Source organism: Thunnus maccoyii, chromosome 7, assembly GCF_910596095.1.
Source record: "Thunnus maccoyii chromosome 7, fThuMac1.1, whole genome shotgun sequence".
NCBI lineage: Eukaryota > Metazoa > Chordata > Actinopteri > Scombriformes > Scombridae > Thunnus > Thunnus maccoyii.
The window spans coordinates 10,307,040-10,321,953 of record NC_056539.1 but is presented as its reverse complement, the minus strand read 5'-3'; the positions used below and the strand labels follow the sequence as shown (position 1 = coordinate 10,321,953).

The following is a 14,914-nucleotide window of genomic DNA, read 5'->3' as shown; positions in this document are numbered from 1 at the left end:
TACTGAGGGGGCTGGACTACGGAAGCCCGTTAGGAGGGATGGTTATGGACCCCGGAAGAGTTTATCTGCTGAAGAGACGCATGACCAAGTCAGGATTAAGTCCCTTTTCTGTTTTATCAAAGGAAAACGATTACAGTTGTAATTATAGTGCGTTTTAATAACAACCCGAAGTTAAGGGCAGGCATCTGTTGTGAGTTTTTTTTAACTCAGGAAACGCTTTTGTAACATCGCTCATTCATCCCACTGCAAGGTCACAAGCAACAGTGGAGGTAGTGGGCACTAAGCCTTCGGCACATGTGTTTGCTGTACATTTAAAGGGCAGAAGCGCAAGTTGAAGCATGGCTGGACTCATAAACTTTGAAGATGAGAATGAGGTGAAACAGTTTCTGGACAATTTGGGAGTGGAGTACAGCTTCCAGTGCTACAAAGAGAAGGATCCTGAAGGTAAAAACCCTGCTCAGTGGTGCTGAAAGCCCCCAGCTGGAGATGAGGATGAGTGAATTGTGTTTGATAACTTTGCCTTGTTGTTTAAGATGTCCTTTCTTCTGTCACATGTCTTTCTTAGGGTGCCAAAGGCTCGCCGATTACTTGGAAGGGGTGAAGAAAAACTACGAATCCACGGCACAAGTGCTCAAACATAACTGTGAGACAAATGGTTTTGGAGAGAGCTGCTATAAACTGGGAGCTTACCATATCACAGGCAAAGGTACACCTGCAATGTGGCTTATTGATTGACACATTACTGTGACATGAAGTACTCAAGCAAAGTCCTTAATGTTATTTTAGATCATGACTTTTATGTTTGTACTGTATTTACTGGTTACAGCACAATATGAGGTTTTACATGCAAAACATATGGTACCATCATAAAGTTTGGTGCTTTGTTGGAGTTTTATATGGGGTACTAACCGGACCACTTACAACATAGAAATGTGTGTTGAAATGATTAGTTAGCTGATTTTAAAGAAATTAATCAAATTTATATTGTGATCAGATAAATGCTTTAAAAAAACATTTGCTGTTTGATGCTGTTGATTTTGAGGATTTTCTTGTTTTACTATTTAAGCATGACAACAGTTTGGCCTCTGGTGGCTTGTGATGGACATTTTGTTTATTTTTTAAAATATTTTTTAGACTTAACATTTAATTAAAAAAACAATCTATGTATTTATTATCATTCAGGGGAGGGATGTGAGTACTTAGATTACTTCTTTAGAGTGCTAAGATCTCCATCAATCTCCTAAATCTTTGCACCAGGTGGAGTGACTGAATGTCTGCAAAAAGCCTACTCCTGCTTCATCCGCTCCTGTAATGCTGGAGGAAAGAAGTCCATAGATGCCTGTCATAACGTTGGCCTGTTAGCTCACGATGGACGAGCTATGGAAGGACAACCGGACCTTACGGCAGCTCGGCAGTACTATGAGAAGGCCTGCGCGGGTGGCTTTGCTCCTTCCTGCTTTAACCTCAGTGCTCTTTTCATTGAGGGTAACTCCAAAGGGTTGCCACCAGATATGACTCAAGCCTTTAAGTATGCCAACAGGGCTTGTGAGCTGGGACATGTGTGGGGCTGCGCCAACGCAAGTCGCATGTACAAACTTGGGGATGGTACAGAGAAGAATGACAAGAAAGCAGAGGAGCTTAAGAATCGAGCGAGGGAGCTGCATGGTTTAGAGAAGGAAAGGCAGCTCAAATTTGGGGAGTGAAACACTTTCAATAAATTAACTTGGTGCTGGTTTGTCTCCACATGTGGTGTTCAGTCAGGTTGTTGTGAACAAGCCTATGTGTGTGTTCAGGCCTATTCAGGGGGTTCAAAGCTTGTAGATGGTCTGTTATTAGTTTATAATAGAATGCTTAAATGGGTCTGTTTGTGTCATTTACTGTGGATTCAGAGAGCCCGTTTAACTTATTTCAATTACTGTAGTCAGTCAAATGTAAACAAGAAAATGTAAAAGCAATAAAAAATGATTTAACTTTCATGTACAGCAGTTGGTTATCAAATATGCATTTAAAAGTGTATGATTTGTCTCATGAAAGTTAATGAACTAACAGGTTTAATGGGCAGTTTAAACTCACTGCATCAGTTAGTCTCATCAACCTACATACAGTATTGTGTATGGATATCTATTGTGTATTTCATTATCATGTATAGCACCATCTGCAGAATATAGACATTTTTAAAAATATTCTATTTAAATTTATTTTCATCAAAACCCTGTGGAAATGGACTAAATATACGGTACATATATTGTCAATAACAAAATGAATGAAGGCAAATTTTCAAGCTGCTTAGCGACCATTAATGTTTTTAACACCTGTGCTTTTCCTGATGATCAGTCAAAATGTCTGCAGTGAAAAAAGGGGACAATTTAAAACTGATGAACATATTATATATTTTGATAAATACGTTTGAATTGTTCACAACAGTACAAATATATACTGTCCTGGAGCTTATTAAGGCACAGTGGTTCTCAAACTTTTTCACGTCAAGGACCCCTAAACTGACACAAATTAGACCACGGACCCAATTTGTCAAGATTTTGTCCCATAGACCCCCATCTGATAAGATGTTTGCTTTTAGATGTTTTATTGCAGAAAGTGTATGAAACCCATGACCAGAGTAGTCATATATTCTGTCATTGTGTTACTTATGGAACACAATGGAAATGTAGTGAAAATAAATGATTCCCCTGTTTACTGGGGTCCCCGGACCTCACTTTGAGAATCACTGCATTAGGGCACAGCGGTGGTTGGACCACAAGAGGGAGTAAGAATAAAGGACATGAACTTTGCGCTCTTTTCAATTCACACAGTGCTCTTAACCGGTCCAGTCTGGTACAACAATAGCATCCTCATCTATCAAGATTTCAACCGACATTGTACATAACCTACATATAATGTGGACGTTCTCAAAAGCTGTGTGTATATAACCAAACTAAGTCCGTCTGGATGCTGGTCTAGATGATGGGCGGACGCTGCAAGCTCCGCCCGTCCTCCGCGCATCTCGTCCTCATTCAAAACAGAGCACAGCTGTTGCGAGGCGCGTCGTTGTGTGCTGAGCGTTAGCCTGAAAACTGTAGTCTACTGTCTTCTGATGAGCCCACTGGAATATCAGAAGAAGAAAGAGGAAAAACGGCGCACTTCGGTGAGTTACAGAGCACTGCGAGGCAAACTTTGTTATCGTCTGCGACATCATTTAGTAAATCACTCCCCAACCGTCGAGTTGGGGTTAGGTTAGCTAGCTAACGTAACGTTAAGCCCCCACGGATGGTTTTGGGTGTGTTTGTTTTTATGTGCAGGATGCTCCCTTATCAAAGTAAATCGGCATCCATCAAGAGGAGGGGACAAGGAGATGTGAGAGAAATGTTGTGCAGGACTAGTGCTGTTTTTTTGTAATGCAGTGCATCTGCAGCTGGATTTAGTGGGTTTATTTTATCCATTATTTTATTATTCTCCGCCACCCACGTGAATACACGGTCGGCCCACCGCACACACCAAGAAGCGCCACTGGGGAAGTTTGATATATTGCTGGTAATAAATCATGCGCTCCCTCACCAAGCTAACGAATCGGGCTAGCGAGATTTGCAACATGCTAATAATGGAAACCTGAGAGAGAAAAGAGTGGGATAGAGTCAGTGAGTTGGCAATTTGTGATTCCTCCCGTGCAGCCTTACTTTGTTTACTTTAGTCGCCGCACAGTTCGCTGCTGTTTAGGGAGACGGGGGACTTAATGTCGACCCATTTGTGCTGTTAGCCCAGCAGAGCTTATTTAGCTGCAGCCTACACACTGCAGGCGCTCTGCTCCGGATAGCTCGTTGGCGGTGAACCCCCCGCACAGCTGCTCTCCGGGGAGTGCTTTGGGTGTGGCGTGGGTTCACCCACGAACAATACTGTGCACAGCCATAGCCTGTCTTGTCTTAGCCATAGCATCTTCTGGTAGTAGAAATAGGCGCAGGAGGCTAGTCGTGAAGGTATTTTCAGTTTAGTAAAGGCGACCCTGATTCCCTGAAATGATTTAAATGAGGGTAACTTTTAGAGCATGAGCAAGTTCAGCTGGTGGGGCTCCCAGTTAAGGCTTTCACTTGAGCTATTCTTCCTGTCTTCCTCCATTAATATAATCTCATTGTGGATCGATACTATTAGTATGAAGAGTGATGGCCTTCAATTACATATCTGTTTATTGTAACTCAATGCCAGACACTTAGATTTATAAAATGATGGGTCTGATAACATGTTCTGTCAAAAAGCTGCATTATTAAAATCTAAAGAACTCAATTGAATTCCTCCAATGACACAGTTTTTATTTCTTCGTGTGTGGTTGATTGCATTTTGTTTCCTTAATTTGTGGGGTCAAGAATATCCACGCACACACTTGAGTGGGCCAGCTCTATTAGCTGTCAAGCAGAATTAGTACTCGTCCCTCTTCACTATTAGTCCGCCTTTTTCATAAACAAAGCCTCCCTCTGCTCAAACCTCCTATCTAACACACTCTTTGTCAGTGTCCTGTGTGACGTTGGCCACCGCTCTCACCCCATTTTAAAAGACTCTAAGGAATGTTCCATATCGATATTTAGTGTTGCTGTGTGGCGCTGCTGTTCTCAACACTTAACATATGACCCAGAGGTCAGTGGTTCAGACTCATGACTGGCGTGCTTTTACAGTACTGTGGTGTCGCGTTGTGCAGAAAAAGACTGAAGCAATCTCATTTGGCCTCAGCTGCCTTCTTTAAATAGTGAAATAGATGCAGAATGTGTTTATTCATTAGATAGTGTTGACGATAGCGGTCATACCAGTTCTGAAAGCATTGTTTGATTGAGTGGTTAGATAATACTACAGGTAAAGTTCAGTCCAAAGGGGGAGATGAAATCCAATTCTTTCCACATGCTAGAGGTCCTCAGTACCTCTATATATCTGAGATGAAATCTGTTTTGAATTTTCCTTTTTATTTCATTTGATTCAGGCCAAACCGAGGAGGAAGCTGTGAATTGTGTAAAAGTTTAGCCTTCAGGACGGTGGTCAGTGAATGTACAGGGTACATCTAAAAGGTTTACAAAGTAGCTCTAGTACTAGAGAGCTTAGAACTTAATCCAATAAAATATAGTTGATTCAGTATTCTGTTCAGCGTGGAGATTTCCGCGAGTCTGTCTGAAGCAACACAAGACCCATCCATACTACATATGTACAAATGCGGCATTGAATTATCATTGTGTATTTTGGGGTTTTTCCTGTTCTTTGTCTCTCTTCCTGACTGTAAACAGAAAAAAAAGTCACGTTGCGTATCTGTTGCTTGCCAACAGAAACAGTGTGTGTGCCTGGAGGATATGCTGAAGGTCACATGGGTAGAGGGCTTTCTTTATTTTTATTTTAATCACTTTGCGTTTCACACATAATTATCTGTGGCTACATGATTTGTCTTTTGCAACAGCTCTCCATTGAAACAGTTGATCATGTTGCAATTAGAGGGAGAAAATCATTCATAACACTTACCCGGGCGTAATACTACTATCTCCATATACCTTATCAGCTCGGCTGTTTGGATAAGAGTTCCCTCAACTTCATTTGAGCACCAGATATGTTTTAAAAACTGTCCCCCCGGTAACTCTACATACCACCTCCACCTTCTGGGCTTGGCTAATCCCAGAGATGCCTAGTGTACGTAAGCCCATCTGTTCAGCACTGTGGTGTAACTGCTCTGTCCAAGGCCTGCAAATGTGATTAGATAGAGATTACATCTGAGTGTGTGTGAAATGAAACTCCCCTCTCTCCGAATCAGAGCCATGTGTATACAAGAGAAAGGGATAAAACACTGTAGGGGTTTTGCGTCATCAAGTGCAACCCCTGGTCTTCCTCATGTTTTATCTGGTCTGTATTACATCATCTTCACTGCACAGTTTATGTGAAATGTTCCTAGATGCAGCATGTGTCTGTGTGTAACAGTATATTGAGCCATCATGATTTAGTGCAGCTCACTAGTTGACTTTCATTTTCTTTCTGAGTGCACAAGCAGTCATCTTGTAGCCTGCTTCTAGATGCTATACATATTCTGGGAGCGTTTTGGTCTGCATCAAGCTTTTTCTCTGTGTGACCTCCAACCAGTGCTGTTGCTCAGTTGCCAGGGTAACTTTATGCGTGTGTCTGGCACATCCATTCAGCACAGATGGAACTGCGAAGTCACATGTCGTCACACTCTTCCTCTGATGCCTTCCTAGTCTTGGCTCCGCCACTACAAGTACAAATACAAAGCTTTTTATTGTCGACCCCACTAAGCCTTCCATATTTTTCTGTTCCTGTCTGGTGTAATATAAAAGGTCTTGACAAGTTGTTTTGGAACACTGATAATAATATTGCGTATGATTGTGTGTTAGTCAAAGATTTTCATATGAGGTGTTTCTGATGTTGTTGGCAATTGGTTGAAGTGGGTGTTGTAGATGCTTCGCTTGGCTCGCACCCGACTAGCTGAGGGTGTGCATGACTGTTTGCGTATGTGTGAGAAGGAGATAAAAGGAGAGGATAAAGCGAGGCTCAGCTTTCACTATAGAAATCTCAGAGGCAGGCACCACATTTCACTGCGTAGACTGACCACTGTCTTTTTTTTTTGTACACCGAACAGTGTTTGAGGAAGTAGTGCAAAACTGCCTCTTCTTATTGTTGTTAGTGTATTTACAATGTGCTTCCTGCTGTGTTGAAATCACAGCTCTCATTTAAGAGAAGTAGAGGCCATCAGGAGCAGTTCAACACAGACAATGTTAAAGTGTAAACTGTACACAGAGGGTCACTCGTGACTGATGTCTGAATCTCTATCTGTTACACGCACACACACACATCCTACTTAACACACGCCAGAATAAGCCGAGCGGTGGCAAGAGGCCTGGAGCGTTGAGAACATTTTCGCCTGAATTTAACCACTGGTGGGAGTGACTACATAGCAAGTGCACTGCTGCACAAATTTGTCTTTCTTACCCCTTTTTTGTCAAGCTCTTACTTTCTGGTTTGTTTTACTTTTCTGTGTTTTGTTTTTCATGTTGCTTTCTTTGTATTAGTGCAGTCTTATGCTATTTTAGTCCTGTCTTGTCTTCATTCTGTCTAATTATTAAGGAAAATCTCTAATGATGCATTGACATATAGCCTACTAAATTCAACAACCCACAAGCCCTCGCCTCCTGCTTCCTCCCTGTACTCGTCCTCCTGGGTCTTTGTAAACATGTCTGGCTTAGGGCTGCAACTACAGGTTGTTTTCAATATGTGTGAATCTCTTGATTATAACAATTTCCCAAAGCCCAGATAAACATCTTCAGATGTCTTATTTTTTCCAACCAATGGTCAAAAACTCAAAGATATTCAATTTACTATCATGTAAGACTTTGAAAACCAGCAAATATTCACATTTGAGGAGCTGGAACCAGAGAATTTTGGGCATTTTTGACTGAAACGATAAATTGATTATCAAAATTGTTGCGGATTCATTTTCTGTCGACGAACTAGTTGAATAATCAACTAACAGTTTCAGCTTTAGTCTGGCTATCTTGTGACATTACCGGCACCAGTACCATACCCGGCTTTCAGTACTGATACCAAATGATACTAATTTTAAACCCTAACTCTTCCTGACTGATATGCTGTACAATTAATAATAATTATGGTTTAAATCAGGAAATATCTGAACACAATGAAAAAGCGAACAAAGCCAATACCCTGATTAAACATTTTGGGCCAACTTTTGGTACGTGATAGTCTTGGAGACTTGGTGCTAATTTGATCTCAAGCCCTACTTGTAAACTATTCATGGTAGTATGGAGCTGTGCTGAGCCATAACTGAGCTATGAATCAAGTGGCAGCTCTCCTTCAACCTTATCAGTCATAATTGCTCCTTCACTGTGACTGCCACCCAGTCTGTGGCCTTGTCAGCCTGTTGATGTTTATTTCATTGGTCCTTATTAACCTGAACATGCAGCTTGAAACAGGATTTGTTGTGACACTGGGCACTTGTAATGCATGGATATTTACATGTCGCAACATTTCTAGAGATGGGCGGTGGAAGTCTAAGCAGACTATTGATTTAACAATCTAATGAACATAATAGGCTCTTTTATACAGAGATCCTGCATTACAGCCATAAAGAAGATCCGTCATTAAGCTGCCTTTGCTTTTCTACATTGAATCGAACAAAGCCGGCATAATGCCGCCCCTGTGTGTACTTTTAAATAGCATGCCGGCCTTCTGGATTCAGAGTCGTGTAACACAACACAGCATCAGCTCCCTGTCAGCTCCCTGTCCCGCCACGCTGGCTGTCCCTTTTACAAAGATGTCGATTCGGCTCTGTGACTACCTCCGTAGCTGGCTTACTGGCGGAGTAACTCTGCCCCCCCCACTCTGTGTCTGTACCTTTTTTATACAGAACAGCGAGGCGGAATAAAGGAGCAGCATTCACGCCTTGAACAGGCTGTGAAAAAGGGGCTAGTGTACATTTGTGTGAGCCATTTTGGTTTTTGATGTAACTGAGATGCTCCTAACATGTTCTGGAGTGGAGCTTATGACAGGTTTGAATTCAGCATTACAGCTTGTCTACACAGGAGGCATAATTACAACCCAAAGAGCATTTATACACTTCAAGCCTATTTTCTTTAGTTTTACGTGCTTAACTACAGTGATTGTGTGTTGAGCTTCTGCTGCTGCTCTGCTAACATTTGGTACACACCCTGTGTAGACAATGTGTTTGGCTGACTAGTCAAACATTTGAGGAACCCCTGGGGCTTCCCTGTGTGATTCTTGGTCAAGCTCATGTGACTGTGCATGTGTGTGTATGTTGTTATGTAGTTGCAGCTAGTGTTGAATTATTGATCTAAACCGTCATCAGCAAAATTGTTTCTAGGCTTTACTAGTTGGAACTAGAGAAAGAAGAGCGATTACAAAAGCAGAGTACCACTACTTGAAATAAAAATACTATCTGCCAAATGACAGCAAACCTGTTCAGCAATCCTGACCAGCTTCTACCATTTGTCAGAAGCTTTGTCCGCCGCACACTCCCTCTGACTTAAAACAGATCCTATGAAAGTGGAAAGATGTCTGTATTAGGGCTGTCACATTTTCCAAAAATCGCATTTGAACAAAATCAAGCTAACAGGTAATTTGTTTGAAATGAATTCGAACACAACCCATACACTGTAATTTGTCGGAGATACAATTTACTGTAACTGTCATAAGCATATATGGCCAGCGATGTCCATCCGTCAGTGGTAAGAGAGAGCATTCAGTATAATCTTAATATTTTCCGGCATGGTGTCAGACAAGGTTGTAGAGTTGCCGTTTCCCCGCTCATTCGATGCTGCCACTGCCTCACTTGCGTGGTAAGATTTTCCGCTTAACTTGCATGTCTTTTCATCTTTGTGCATCTATGTATGTGCATATGCTTTTGTTTTAATCTACCTATTTTAAGGTCGGAACTGATAGGTGTTAGCTAGACTTGGTGAGTCAGGTCGTAGGTGTTTGGGGTTATAAGGTTAGGGGTCAAAGGTGAATTCACGGACAGGGTTGTAGTAAAAGGGCCTAGCCTTTAAGGCATGCAGAATGTCAGCTATGAGGGTCCCGTTCCACATGACACCTTGAGGCTGGCCTGCTGTGTCATGTGGCATTTTGCTCTGCATATCTGGAATATTCTCACTAGAGGATGTTTCACTTGAGGTCTAAATGTGGATTAACAGACTCCAGAGTGAGACAGCAACATGCCAAGATTTTGTGAGACGATTGTTTTGTTGTGAAGATACAGAATGAGGACCAGGCAGTGAAAACTGTGCTTGCATACAAACCATACTCCCAATTCTGTTTGAATTGTACATAAACAGACAAAAGCCGCACCCTTCCACTTCCCTTGCATATTGTTCTGATCCGCCGGTCTATATCAGGTGCCAGAGACGAGGCTTCATGGTTTCAGCACACAGCCTCATCTATCTGTCTGAATCCTGAGTGTCTTGGCTCGAGAGCTACACTGAGAGCTGAGCCTCGGCTATATCATGGAAACTTGTGAACTTGGTCCTGAACCCTGCCAAAGACAATAGATCACATACAGAGAACATGATTCCACCTCTCTTTCTTGCTTTTGCTCTCTTGTTCTCCCACAAATGTTCTTTTTAAGTCTCTCCTCCACATCAGACCGGCACTCTGTGGGCTTTTTGGCCTGAAGTACAAAGTGTATGAACATGAGGCCTTATTCTCCCCACCTGTTCTGCTCGTCTCTCCTTTTACCTCCTTTGTTGAATGAATGGTGATGATTCACTTCTTAAGCAAATGTGTTTTTCTCTTGTGTCATCCGTTTAGATCTGTGCGACCGAGACAACCTGTTTCCTGTTGCCTTTGTTACGCTCCCACAGGTCGGGTCTTGACTTGCAGACAGACTCTCACGCTCGCATGCCTTCAGTTACACACTGTATGTCACCAACTGTCAAATTGGCAAACTGGACGTTTATTAACAGCATTATTTTCCTTTTTCGCAATATTTTAATTCAGCTTTACTGTCATATGTCCTTTCATGTGAGTACAAAAACAAGTTTAAGGATACTCACATAGAGAAAAGTCCACAATGTGTATATTAGGGCTGCCCCCGACTAAAGATATTCTTAGTCAACTAGTAGTTGTTAGTTCAAGCCATTAGTTGACTAGTCATCGCACGTTTAATGACAATATATACTGTTTATCTAGGCTATCCAACGTTAGAACGGCCATGCTAAGTGGCTAATGTCAGGCTAACGTTACTTACATGTTTCAGATGATAAATCATGTTTGAGGATGACAATGAATGACAGGGGAATGTTTGCCTGCAGAGTTCTCGGGATCGTCCTTTACCTTCTCAAAATGATCCCGCACTTTGGATTTCCTGCCCGACATAGTAACTAACTATCTCATAACTATCTAATAACTGCAGGGACCAGCCGTGTAAACGTGTGTCGCCACTTCCCGTGTCGGTCATTTCAATTAAAAGCTCTCTAGGTTTTCATACACGGCCCAGCCAGAATGTTTTGACCTAATTTTGACAGGTGCAGCTTCTGAAAAGAGTTTTTTTTTTTTTTTTTTCCTGCAACCAACCAACCAGTAAAAACTTGGTCGACTAAGACTAATATTTAGTTGACTAGTAGGGGGCAGCCCTAGTAATTAGTAGTATATACTACAGATTTTGCAACAGTAAAAGACTATAAACTGTCAGTGTACCCAGAAATACTTGAGGAGCAGGCCTAAATTTGATTCTGCTTTGTTTTTCAAAGGATAATCTGAAGATAGTTTCCTTTTGTCTCATAGTAAGGGTCTGGTAAAGCAAGGAGGACTTGAAGGATTTGGGAAGAGGGAGGGCAACGTCTTTCCTATTTTTAGTCGATAGATGAATGTTTGGTAGCATCCTGTCTGTACTTGTCTTCTGAGAGTAGAACAGAGGCTTGTACCGATGGTGTCTGTGTAACTCGTGCACGTACTGTAATTTGTGTGTCTTTGTGCACACAGACAGCGTAGCCCCTGGCCATGCTGCTCTGTGGGAGAGGAGGATCAGAGAGGGGTGTGAGGGGCTCATTCAGGGAGAGAGGGAGAGAGGGAGAGGGGGAGGGGAGCAGTGCAGGCATTGAAGAGATACAGCTGTTTCCCAAGTCTCAGCTGTTGCTCCTCTTCCATTCGATGCAGGCTCTCTCTCTCTCTCTCTCTCTAACACACACACCCTAACTGGAAGAAGCACACAGTGTAACATTGTTCTGCCTTGTGAGAGAAGGATGAAAGAATCAATCTTTCATAGCTGCTATCAGATGGTAATAGTAAGTACCCGCCATATTAGTAAGAGAGAGGCTGCTATGTCCAGATTAGGCAAAATCTCTGTCTCTTTTCATCGCCTGTTGCTTTTGTTTTTCCTTTTGCTTTGAGCCAAGACGTTACATTGGTCCAGTTTCACTTTCTTAGAGGATTTCACAATTTTTGCTTTTTTCCCTTCCCCATATCTCTTCTTGTTTTTTTTTTTTTCCCTTGACCTCAGTGTGTGGGTGTCATGTTTTATTCTCCCATGTGACCTCTGACCTAGTGAACTCTCTCTCATGAGCAAACAACTGTGTGTGTGTGTGTGTGTTTGGTTCATGTCCCTTTGACCAGCTTTGGGTGACAGTATGACTGTTGCTTTGGCTCCTATCCTGAACAACAAGTGTTGTGAGTGGACACACTTTGATCACAAACTCCTTCTTCCTCTTGTCCCTTTCCTACTCTTTTGTCCCTTTGCTTTTCTGTCTTGGTTGCGCTCCCTTTGTTTTTTAAGCTGTAATTGGCCATTTTATCAGGCCCTGGAGGCAGAGCAATGCCAAGTTAGGGGAAGTCATGCATGCAGCACTGTGTGTGCGAGCGTGTGTTAAGCTGTATGGGAGGCCTGTTATCTCAGTCTTGCTCAGTTAAGCAGGTTCAAAGTGACGTGGATCAAAAATAAACTAAAGTAAACGATCAAAGGTTAAAGTTAACAGTATCTGCAATACTGAGTTATATTCATAGCCAAGTCCATATTTGTCTTAATAAAAACTTTGCTGTACAAACCTCATATTCACACACAGGATATTAGACTAACAGGAGGTAGCCCACGGTTGCTTTTAAAGACACTGTGGAGTATTTCAGCATTGGCTGGTGCGCTGCTATTTCAGTATTTCAGCTGAGTAGGCCAACCTAAAAGAGGACAGAATAACTTGCTGGAGGGAGATGAACTCATTGTTACAGAGACAGGAGATGCCCTGTAGATTTCACTGTTATATATGAGGGATGGATGACTTGAGGATTTGTACTTTCAAATCACAGAGAGATCTACAGTATAGCAGTCTGAGAAAGACTCGTTCTGTTTTTCCATAGAGCTGCTCCCTGACTTTGTCTTATCTCATTCTACCTGATAAAACTGCCTCTTAATATATTGTATCTCAGTCCCTGTTTGGCTGCAGTATTGACCTTGGCAGGACCAACAAGCAAGTGAGTTTACCACAAGATGGCTACAACATGAGCAGCTGGGATCAAATGAAGTGTGTTTGTTGAAAAAAGATTAAGAGCGCATGTGCTTTGGTTGATAGGAGCAGGCTTTTACAGTTAGGGGTTTGTTGACTAGTCTCCGCCATAAGCGAGTTTCCTGTGGTTGTACGTTGAGAGTTTGTCATTTCTAGAAAGAAGGTATTGTTATTCGAGAAGTGTGGTTGTTTGGGTGTGTTTTTGTGTGTGTTTTGCTCTCACATAATTGTACGGTTTGTCAGGTTGCAGCATGCCATATCTCTTAAGTCTGTGTCTCGTTCAAAAGCCCTCAGGGCCCACCCGGAACTAACCCCGGGACATGCTGTGTGTCCCTCTTTGTGCTATCATCAATGTGAAGGTGAGAGAACCATATTTTGAGTGGCAGACAGAGATGGAGATAAGACTGTTTTGCTCAAACACCATCTGTTTGCTGATGTCCTATTGATATGCAGTGACTTTAACTCAAAGAGAGGGAAGTTGTGTTGACTATGATGTTCTCATAGAAACAAAGGACACACGCATTTTGTCTCTTGTAAACAATGAGGAACCTATATGTTGAATAAATAATGTTCTTCTCTTTTAAAGTGTGACTCACAAAACCTCATAATTGGAGGAAAGTCAGTTGAGTGAACACGCCTGATTTAAAACACCTGAACACTGGGCATCAGCATGGTTTCACCAACGTTGTAGTTTGGGAGGACAAATACTAGGGGTGGGAATCTTAGGAAAGTTTATTATGAAAATGTAAATTTAGACAAAGCAACCAGTGACTACCACAATAAAAGCCAGGCATAATCCTATTCAATGTAAGGCTTTTACTGTAAAAAGCAACTACAGGAAGTGCCTGGCATTACCAGCCCTCTAACATTACTTGTTCTCTGTGGTTTCAACACTTCCTTGTTGTTTTTGCAATTGTGTTGCTGTTTTTAACTAAACTTTCTTGGCTTCTGGAAAAACAACAGCACATATAGACATGCTGTCTTAGATTGAGATAGGCAGGAAAAACCCTACACTCATCTGCTGTGACCAAAACCACAGATAATATATTTACAGTGCTGACTCAATGCAGTGTGTATAGCAAACATTCACAGTTAATCCTGTATTATTGTGCCTGTTTTTATAGAAAGCTAGCTGGAGTTAGTCAAAAGGTTTCTATACAAAGTACAATAAATTCTACCTCAAATCATTCAGACTGATGCTTTATGATGTCAGTGATAGTTGTGTAACCATTGTACTGACACATTCACCACCGGGACTTCACTTGCCAGCTTTGTAGAAATTTAGATGACTTGTGTTTGTTCAAAATGTAATGTAATGCAAGACACTCAAATTAGTGAACGAGCATAGTGACAATGACGCCCGATTTCTTCCTTAAATGTATTTCCATCCAACCCTCATGTTAGTTTAATCACACCTGACATTTTACAGATGTCTTCTAAGACCAAGTCATGTCTATAGACGCTTTCTGTGTATGCTTTTATTTTTTAAATGTTGGGAAAAAACATTAATGCTGTACAATGAATAGAGTTTCATATTCTGGGTGTACAGTATTATCCCAAGATACAAAATAGAAACTCATTGTTTAATATGATTCATATAATAATATACATCATATTTACTACCAGTTGTTGAAATGGCTTCAATGCTCTAAAGGGCGCGTCTTTGTGTCCCTGATGTTTTTTTAAAAACATGGACAGTAAATCCAGTGTTTCACCCTGAGCGTTGAGGAAGCTTATTTTTCCTGCCTGTGGAAAATTGTTCCTTGTGAGACAGTCAGCAGTCCTCTCAAGAAAAGCACTGGCAGTGTGTGATTCGATTATAGACAGAGTAAAACTAACATCATAGTCCCAATTCTTTCACTATATGTTTCAATATTGAAGTAGCAAAGTATATTACTGTATCACAAATTACCTTGAGACTG

The 14,914-nt window shown here is 41.6% G+C and overlaps 2 protein-coding genes across 9 annotated transcripts in view; both read left to right on the top strand.

Moving 5' to 3' along the window:
* Window positions 1-11: 11 nt before the first annotated feature.
* Window positions 12-1,976, top strand: LOC121900376 (cytochrome c oxidase assembly factor 7). Of its 2 annotated transcripts, none has more exons than XM_042416658.1 (4): window positions 12-88; window positions 318-444; window positions 566-706; window positions 1,258-1,976. In XM_042416658.1, the coding sequence occupies exons 2-4, from the start codon at window positions 339-341 to the stop codon at window positions 1,701-1,703; spliced, it is 693 nt and encodes a 230-aa protein (XP_042272592.1). In that variant the 5' UTR covers window positions 12-88; window positions 318-338; the 3' UTR covers window positions 1,704-1,976. The 2 variants fall into 2 exon arrangements, with proteins under 2 accessions (XP_042272592.1, XP_042272591.1); XM_042416657.1 differs by having other exon boundaries at window positions 47-190.
* Window positions 1,977-2,826: 850 nt separating this feature from the next.
* The window catches only part of ralgps2 (Ral GEF with PH domain and SH3 binding motif 2), an 81,249-nt gene continuing 69,161 nt past the window's right edge, over window positions 2,827-14,914 (top strand). For 4 of the 7 annotated variants that reach the window (XM_042416035.1, XM_042416034.1, XM_042416031.1 and 1 more), the window contains exon 1: window positions 2,827-3,142. The gene's annotated coding sequence lies outside the window, so the exon portion shown is untranslated. The remainder of the gene's footprint in view (window positions 3,143-14,914) is intronic. The other 3 variants (XM_042416040.1, XM_042416039.1, XM_042416033.1) reach the window with 2 other exon arrangements.